The sequence below is a fragment of the Panthera uncia genome (genome assembly GCF_023721935.1).
Source record: "Panthera uncia isolate 11264 chromosome B2 unlocalized genomic scaffold, Puncia_PCG_1.0 HiC_scaffold_24, whole genome shotgun sequence".
Taxonomy (NCBI): Eukaryota; Metazoa; Chordata; class Mammalia; order Carnivora; family Felidae; genus Panthera; species Panthera uncia.
Window position 1 is genome coordinate 73,854,462 of NW_026057580.1, and position 9,743 is coordinate 73,864,204.

General features: G+C 40.9%; 1 protein-coding gene across 1 annotated transcript; it reads right to left on the bottom strand.

Moving 5' to 3' along the window:
• Positions 1 to 2,514: 2,514 nt before the first annotated feature.
• TSPYL1 (TSPY like 1) lies at positions 2,515 to 5,868 on the bottom strand. The gene has a single exon (XM_049654203.1). The coding sequence runs from the start codon at positions 5,773 to 5,775 to the stop codon at positions 4,438 to 4,440; it is 1,338 nt and encodes a 445-aa protein (XP_049510160.1). The 5' UTR covers positions 5,776 to 5,868; the 3' UTR covers positions 2,515 to 4,437.
• Positions 5,869 to 9,743: the final 3,875 nt, after the last annotated feature.

Below are 9,743 nucleotides of genomic sequence, written 5' to 3' on the forward strand. Positions count from 1 at the left end.
ACAAAACTGGGAAGGGAGTGGGTATTCCCTCCCTTGAGTCCAAGGAAAGGTTATCCATGATTCTCAAATATGTCTGTACCTTAGTGTCTAATTTAACTGGTTTGGGGGTAGAGCCTGGAATTTTTTACCAAGCTCCCCCGTCATTTATAATGGACAGTCAACTTTGAGAAATATTAGGCTAGATAATTGTCTGGATGTAAATTAATGTGAAATTAAAATGGAGAGGAAGGTAAATGGAAATTAATATTTACCACATATTATATGCCAGGCATTGTGCTTGGCATTTTCACACTCTAACCTGTATTAACTATGTTAATACTTGGAATCTTTTAGCACAGTGCCTGGCATATAGTAAACTCCCAAATGTATGCTGTTATCCTCTCTGCAACCTTATATTGACATTCTCCAAATACATCCTGGGAAAATACTAGCTTATAATATAGGTATTATCATCCCTGCATGATGAACAAGGAAACCAAGACTCAGAGAAGGTATTTATTTTGGCCACTAATAAGACATCTGTGGATTTATGAGAAAATTAGCAGCCTACCTTAGTGGCCCTTTTTATTTTAATAGAATTTTATTTTAATAGAAGAAGAAATCTCTTCCTGACCTGGTCTCAAAAAAATGACATTAACTATAAATCCTGAAAAAGTGAAGCCAAAAAGTAGACATTTTTTCCTAATGTGGCCTGACAGAAACTCTTCTGTAAGTCTTGAGAACCCCTGAGGTCAGAGGAAATGGATTAAAGTGGCCCTTCAGAGCTAAAACAAAGCACTTCAAGCAAACATGGAGAAAGTACTGCTCACAAATGAAATAGCTCCCATATATATAGTGAATGCATAAATATTGTTATCTGTCACATCCATAGTCTAGGACTTCAATTATATATTTAACACTGAGGGAGGGAAAGTTGGTCCTGAAGGGACAATCCTGATCATCTCTGACACCTTCTCTTTGCCACGTTAATCCTGAGTTTTCTTGTGCACATGACTGGTTTGAGTATGTGAATTTGCTGAAGAGGAAACATTCAAGAAAAGATACTCCCTCCTCAATGAGACTTAAGTTCCTCAATTGCAAGGACAACCTTCACTTTACTATCCCATATAGCCCTTAATGTAATAGCCAATACAAAATAATAATTGCTGCAAGATTGTACTGCAAGGCTACACTAATTTTCAAAAATAAAATATGCTTCAAGTGGTGAGCATTGAATTGACTTGGTACAATGCTATATTCAGATTTTTTTTTCTGTTGCCTGGCCAATTGTTAAAATTTAGAGCCTATGTTAACATACACAAAATGGTATAGCTGATGACTGAATTTTATTTTCTGAGCTTCATGTACATCTGTAAACCAAAAATACAAAACATTTTATTCTAGAAGAATATGAAGCTATAGGTCGTAAATGTTAAGGGTTTACTTTTTTTTTTCTTTTTTGTTAAGGGACTACTTTATTCTTTAATTTTTTTTTTTTTTTTTTAAGTAGGCTTCACATCCAGCAGAGCATAATGCAGGGCTTGAACTCACAACCCTGAGATAAAGACCTGAGGTGAAATCAAGAGTCAGACACGTAACCATCTGAGCCACCCAGGCAACCCAAGGGGACTACTTTATTATTATTTTTTTTTAATGTTTATTTATTTTTGAAGGAGAGGGACAGAGCATGAGCGGGGGGAAGAGCAGAGAAAGAGGGAGACACAGAATCCAAAGCAGGCTCCGGGCCCTGAGCTGTCAGCACAGAGCCCAAAGCAGGGCTTGAACTCATGAACCATAAGATCATGACCTGAGCCAAAGTCAGATGCTTAACTAACTGAGCCACCTAGGCTCCCCTTCCCCCAATTTTTAACAATAAAGGGAATGACTTTATCTTCTTTTTGTTACCTTCTGAAGGCCTGACAGAATGCCTTGATAAATATTTGTGGAATTCACTGTTAACAAATTATGTGTTATTTTCTAGAACAGTAAGTCCCTGTAAGTACACCAAGTACTTGAAATATTTCATCTACCCTAAAGGGAACAGAAGAACTGTTAAGGCAGAAGAGTTATCAGGCCTTGAAAATTTTGACACAAATAGAAGGTGGGGAGGTTTGAAGAAAAGAATGAACAAGTTTTTACAGCTGAGAAAGTATGAGAAGGGTTTATCACTTATGACAGAAACTCTGTTTGCTTATTAAATGCACAAGCAAATAAAAAGAACCCGAATGACACGAGAATATCATTGACAGATATAGAAATGGAAGCTTTAAGGAAGTGAAGGGAGTGGTGGTGCTGCACAAGCTATATGGAAAAAAGTGACATCATGAGTAAGCACTTGCAATTGTGAACTAAAGCAAAACAACAGCAACAACCCTCCCAACCTTGCAAGGTACAGAGCAGTGTGCCCTAGTTTCTTACTTCTGGGATAATGTCTGTTGTATCCATTTTTAGAATTTTAATAATTCCATAATCTGTTATTATTTTGAACAATTTCTTCACTCGTTTATGGGCAGGGTGGAAAAAAAAGAAATCTAGCACAGTAACATGCTTTTATTTTACCACGATGCATATACAGAAAGACAAATATCCCAATGGTACATTTCCAGTTTGAAAGAGCAATCTCACAAGTATTTATGATATTTAGGAAAAGAGACACATCATTTACCAAGTTGTTACCAGGGTAAGTTACCAAGAAAGACAATCAAGTCAAACATTTTTTGTAGGTTATTTTTCCATGAAGACAACAATTTCCAGTCTTCAGAATCTGACAAAACCAAGTTACTCAAATTATATTTCTAAGAATACATTTTTAACAGAAACAAGAAGTTGAAACTCATATTAAGTCTCTATATATTACAGGAAAATAAAATTGTTATTTTTCCAAATGTTCCCAATTGAAAGCAAAAAGAAAGCCTGTACAGCTCAGTTTTCCCATTAAGCAGAAACAGAAAATGTTATTTTACTAAACACTAGTGAAAAAAAAACCATAGTACTAATCTTCCACGTAAACGAAAACAACAGAAAATGAAACAACAAAATGAAAACAGAAAGCACCCAAAGTTGCTTTGTTTCTTTAAAGTATTCTTCTCTAAGCAACACATTTAACACTCAATTCTCCCAAGGAAATCCTGAGAAAAAGTATTCCTCCTCCCATTACCACTGATAGAAAAAGAACCTTTTCCTTGAAGGCTCTGCCAAGCCAGTCTTAATCTTAGGCCCAATTTTTATCTTGCTCATTTTCACCTGTTGTCGTCTGCTGTTTCCCCCGCTTAGAGCACCCATCAAAAGCTCTAGTTCTTCCATGACTATGAACTAGATATCACTTCATTTCATCTAGATCCATCTCCTTTTAAACCCTCTAGGTGTCGCTAAAGGGAGTGGAGGATGGGGAAGAATGCAGAGGGAAATAAGAGCTCTAGCAGTCTTTTACAGGACAACCTGTCCCTGGAAATCATGAAGAGCTAAAGCTAAATTAAACCAGAAGGCCTACTTTTGAGCTATCATTTTTTTTTTCTTTAAGAGACAAGAGGCAGACAGGGAGAAAGTGTACTACCACCCTGGCACTTAACCATGTTCAGGGCAAGGAGAAGAGGCACAAAGAGGTATACCTAGGTTTTGTGTGAATTTACTAGTTGAGGCTGAGAAAGCCTGGTACTTGGAATGGACACCATCCTTACTCTTGCCATAAGAATAAAGTCTTAACTTGTCACCTTAACTACTTGCCTGACAGTCGGGTTCTGGATCATGAAGGGAGAGGAGAGAGGGGGTGAGGAATCAAGGATGTCTTTTGGGAAAGGAATGGAAGGGTCTTGTGTGCTGGCAGGAAATCTGGGTCCATCACCAGCTCTAGGGATTCTTGTTTAAAAGAAACGAGACCACAGTGGGGCTGACAGTGATCTGCAAGGTATTCATCCAGTAGGTAGTAGCCCAAGGTGGGTGGGCATAGCCAGTAGTAAGCAGTAGGTGACTAGAGGTACAAGAAGAGCCACAGAGTCACATAAATCGGACCAACTGGCCCACTGCTGCTCTCTTGATATCATTAATGCCCCACGATTGTCTGCCTATACTGCAGAGCAAAATGGGTAGAATGGGCTCCTAGGCAAAGTTAGAATTCCAGGTGGAAAGAGTCAAAAAGCCCTAGGAACAAACAGGGTCCATGCAGTGCAGATAAAGGCAGTGCAATTTACAGCATCATTTGCTTGGCTTAGGAGTGATGTGAATCATGACCATGCAGCATGTGACAGTAATGCAGAATAGCATGAAGGCCATGTGGAAATGGAGGAGCAAGGTCTTGAAAGTCTCAATCTCGAGGTTGAGAAAACTGTCCAGAGGAAGAGGTTGTAAAAATGTCAGGGGGAAAAAAGAAAAAAGGTAGAAGGCATACCCATTTCTTGTTATCCAAGCACAAGTCCAGCAAGGGGTAGTAGGGACCTTGTGCAGTAATTCCAAAGGCAGAGATTAACCAGACTGGAATCCAAAGGGCCTGGGGATCTCTACAGGCTCTCTTATTGGGCGACGTCTGGCTCTACGGACTCCTTCACGCAACAGGTAATACTGCAGTGGATTGGGCCACAAGTCCTCTTTGATAATTTCAGCAATCTTGTCAGACTCTGGAAGGCTATGGTCTGAAAACCAGGTGAAGAAATTGCAGACGACATCTTGGTTCCTGCGAATGAAGGACTGGGGTTCATGGCCCCGGCGCCATATGATTGGAGTGGAAAGAGACACCACTCGGCCAGAGGCTCTGACCTCATATTCTTTGACAATAAGCTTGTTTCTGAAGTAGGGGTTTCTTCGAAAGAAGAACTTGAACTTGCAGCCAGTTCTGGGGTGTCTGAGCTCCTTCACCTCCAAATTGGTTATGTATCTTAACATCTCGGCATCTTGGCCCCTAATCATGGGGGACAACTGGGGGTGGTTCCGAAAGGCAGTCACCCAGAAGCCCGGGATATTCTGAATGATGTAGTTCCTCCTCTCCAGGTAGTGGCGACGCATGCGCCCAAATTTCTGCTCCAGTTGTTGAAAGGCTCTGTCAGCCTGAGCATTCACAGTGTCCAGTTCCAGCTGGATGGCTTCCAGGGGGTTCATGCGAAGATCCATATTCAAGGGTCGGAGCCCCGCTTCCTCCTTCACCTCCTCTACCACTCTATTTTCCTCCATCATTTCTATTTCTTCCCCTACTTGCTTCTCTATCTCCATCTTCTGCTCCACCACCTCCTCCTCCTTCACTCCTTCCTTCTCCACCGTGTCCTCTTCCTTCACTCCCTTCTTCTCCACCGCTTCATCCACTGCTACCGAGAAAACGGTGCACTTTTCTGTCTCCACTTCACTGGCCTTCACCTCTTCCAACACCTCAGACCCCGACCTCTCTGCAACACAGGTTCCTGGGGGCTTCTCCCCACCTGGGCCGCCCGGCTCTCCACTCCGACAGCCATTTTTCAAGCTGTGGTCCGTTGCCACGGACACAGACCCAGCTTCCAGGCCTTCCGTTAGAGGCGGGGCCTCCGCCCGACCGGCTTCGGTCTCTACGAAACCTCGATCCCCACCGCCTCGGATCTGGGGAGTTTGGCCACAGCCCGCGGAGGCGTGGAAGGCTTCCTCTGGAAGCTGAGGCGGTGGGAGCGCGACAGTCTCCAAGCTTCCCTCACCCGGCTCCGCCATCACCTGTGACGCCTCGGTTGCCTCACGGAGCTTCAGACACTGGTGCGGGTCGGGGTCTCCTGGGGTACGGCCGAGAGTCGTGAGACTGCGGGTTTGCGGAAGAGGGGACGTCTCAGCTCCATCCTGGCCGCTCATGTTAGCAGCAGCCTGACCAACAACAGATTAACGGCTGTTTTGCTCACAGACAACGCCCCCTCCTAAGCCGGCTGCTCGCGCCACCCACCCTGAAGTCCCGCGAGAGCCTCTGCGAGGGTGACGTCAGGGCCGTGGATCTCGCCAGAACGCGAGAACTGGCTGCTTGCTCCGCCTCTGCTTGCGGTCCCAGCTTGTTGCCTTTAATTTTACTTGTATGGATTTAGGAGGGTGAAGCAGTAATTTGACTTATGTGCATAAATGTATTTCGGACTCAGAGACTGAAGGCAGTGAGGGCACTCCAGGCATCTGGAAACTGCCTGCAGCATGTAAGCTGGGGTACTGGTAGCGATCACAGCACTACACTGTTGTCTGAAAACATGACGTTTTACCGCGTCTGCAGATGTATTTTTTAGACAGGAAGATAGATCTCTTCACTGTTACCCCATAGTGGGCAGAAACAAAAATCTTTTTATTTTTAAACTGAGATGAATAGCAATTTGTTTCTCTTTTCTCCAGTAGAAATGACATGAAAGTATCAACTCCAACCTCTAACATTAGTGGGAGAAAACTACTCAGCGTTTTACCACCAAAGTGATCCATAGTATTCCTTGGTAGTTCTAAATTTATAATATGCATCAAAGAAGAGTCTGTGATACATAATGTCTGCAGGAATTAAGCCAGGGTCAATTAGCTGTCTCTTGCTCCATGACCCCTCACTGCAGAAAATTAGAAAAGCTGTTTTCAGCCCCATAAACTATTAATCTGTTAACGAATTTAGTTCCGCAAAAGGCCCTAATGAAGTATGTATTCATGGCAGTCAGTTCATAGACTTGATTTAAGAGGGATGTCAGTGTCTCTAGTTTTTAGTTTGTTGACTTGTGAGGAAAATGTGTTAGAGAGCTACAAGGCTTCAGAGAAATACCAGTGGGGGACTACCCACCAACATTTTTATAAAGAAAAGCTCATTAAAATGGATAATCAAGATGATCTTGAAGTAGAAAACAAACTTGCAGAATGCCTGTGTGCAGTTAGTTGACTCAAGGTGTAAAGAAGGCAAACATTTTTTCCTTGTTGCTTTGCCTAATAATAGCCCCCAAAGATGTTCACTTCCTAATCTTCAGAACCTATGGATATGTTATCTTATGTGGCAAAAAGGACTTTGCAGATATGATTAGGTTGAGGATCTGCAGATGGGATGATTACACTGAATTATCCAGGTGGGTGCCATGGAATTACAAGAGTCCTCATAAAAAGGAGTTAGGAGTATCAGTCTGAGAATATGTGACAATCAAATCAGAAGTGAGAAAAAAAGAAAGAGATGTGAAGATGCTCTGCTGCTGGCTTTGAAGATGGCAGAAGGAACCAGGATCCAAGGAATAAAGGCAGCGTCCAGAAGCTGGAAAGGTAAGGAAATAGATTCTCCTGTAGAGCCTTCAAAGGAATGCAGCACTGCCAATATCTTGATGATGTCTCACCTCCAGAACTATGCAAAAATTAATTTGTGTGGTTTTCAGCTATTAAGTTTGTGGTGATTTGTTACTAAAGCAATATGAAATGAATACTCCTTGGATTGAGGTTTGGTTGCATCTCTGTGTGTGTCCTGTTTTTCCTAGCAGCAGCTCCTTCAACCTTGCCCATCGCTTCCTCTGAGGTCCTGCCTCCTGCCCAACAGCTGTGATGTATCATATCCTGAGCCTCTTTTTGGTTATTGAGACCAGAATTAGGCAACACCCAGAAAGAAAACTAAAGCTAAAACCTACCACAAAAGGTATTTGAGAAGACTGTGAACTCCAAGGACAGTCAGAGTTTTGTTTACTACTGTTTAGTGCCTAGCACACTGCCTTGCACAGTGTTACACTACTAGAATGTTGAATAGAGGAACAAATGGACAGAATACAGTTTCTCCAGCCTAAGTGGAAAATTTTTTTTTTAATGTTCATCTATTTATTTTTGTGAGAGAGTGAGTGCACGAGCGGGGGAGAGGGACAAAGAGACAGAGAGAGAACCCTAAGCAGGCTCCACGTTGTCCACGAAGAGCCCTACATGGGGCTCCATTTCACTACTGTGAGATCATAACCTGAGCTGAAATCAAAAGTTAAGATGCTTAACTGACTGAGCCACACTGGCACCCCCTAAAGTGAAAACTTATACTAAGTGAAAACTTCTATTTTTAAGCAGAAGACTATTGCCAGGCTTTCACCAGTACTAGATGTGCTTTATTTGTCAAAGGCACTATTATGATTTCTGCAAGTGTATTTAATTAGTGCTCTGATAATGTTAGGAAAGCCTTCAATCAGAGATGGTGCATGTAATGTAATAAGGATTCTAGTGAGTGTAATTTCTCCAGATAGTGTTGAGACACTGTGGAGGAACCTTTCCTTCTCTTACTGTTAGTACATCTGGAAAAGCCATAGTATGGGATATTTGATTGAAAATATACAGAAAATGAGGAAAAACTTAAATTTCTTTTACTTGTCTGAAAGTCACAGTACAGAAATGATTGTGATGATCATTATAGAAGATGGAGAGTCCAGGTTATGATCACTTTTGAATAAGAGAAGGTCTAGTGAGAAACAAGGATTAAGAGGGAAAAGCAGATTTATGTATTTTGTGCCACTTTTGTTTTTTTAGAAAGAATCTTTACACAGAAGAAGGAACTCTTTATGATTTCAGTCTGCATCAAGCCTCATGTGCTTGATGCTTACTATTTGCTACAGAAAATTGTACTTGATATATTAATAATATTACTTGTGGCTCTTACTTGTGGAAGTTTTTCCTTATCTTTTTGAATCTACAGTCTCAAAAAGACTATGTATCTCTTTTACATGACAGAGTTATCTTGCTAACTGAAATATTCTCTTTTTAGGCAGATACTGTTCATTCTCTAAGACCCCATCACAAACCTATCTTGCTTTAGAATGTGCCAGGCATTTTACGTGCGTTAAATTGTCAAATTTTATAAAAGAGGAAACAATAACTCTGAGAGGTTAACTAACTTAACCAAGGTCATGCATAAAAACTGCTACATTTCCCCTCACTTCTCCTAAGGGCAACTTTCCTGTACATGGACTCATTAATCTTCCTGCTCTGAATTCCTACAAATGTTTTATGAGCTGTGTGAGTTCTCCTTGATTGCCCTGGCTTCACATTTCTTCCATTGTAAGAAATATATTTTCACATTTCTGTAATCAGAATGGGTCATAAGCACTGTGAGCCAGGTGTCATTCATGACATGTTAACTGTCATTGCCTGAGCACGTGAGAACTTGGTTGTTGTTACTGATTTCATTTTGGACAACTTTCAAAACCATCTGAAGAAGGGTTACAGCCACTGGTTGTTGTTTGAAAACTTTCCATCAGTATCTTTGGAAGGCTAAAAAAAGTGCCAACATCAAAACCTAATAACTGGTGTCTGTGGCTTTAAAGAAAATCCTAGATACAAGAGTTGAGCACTCCTTTAAGAAATATAGCATCATCAACATAGTTGAGAGAAGAGAGAATAATATTGTTTGGAAAAACACGGATACTGACAATTCTGAGTCAAAAACTGTTGCAGAAAGCTTTCTGAATATGAAGACATTTTAGAAATATCTGAACAGTTTATTTTGTTTTTGTTTTTTCTTTTATATATATATCCAAGTGTGATGTTTGATTATGTCTAAATAAGTCTAAAAGAGCTTTTAGGTGCTCCTGGCTGGCTCAGTTGGTAGAGCAACTGAGTCTTGATCTCAGGGTCATGACTTCAAGCCCCACATTGGGTGTGGAGATCACTTAAATAAATAAAACTTAAAAAAAGAGCTTTTTAAAGATAAAGTAAAAATTATGTATAACTGCATTGTGTCATAATTTTAGCAGCAGTAGTTTTTTTCTGTCTTTTCTTCATGATATTTAAGTAATACTGTGTTTTATAATTTATAATGTCTTGAGTTAGATGAAATGCCATAGTTTACTTCCTGGAAAATCCATTGC

What these genes read in the sequence shown, in the direction of transcription:
- TSPYL1 (XM_049654203.1), bottom strand. Translation starts at nt 5,775, where the DNA reads ATGAGCGGCCAGGATGGAGCTGAGACGTCCCCTCTTCCGCAAACCCGC.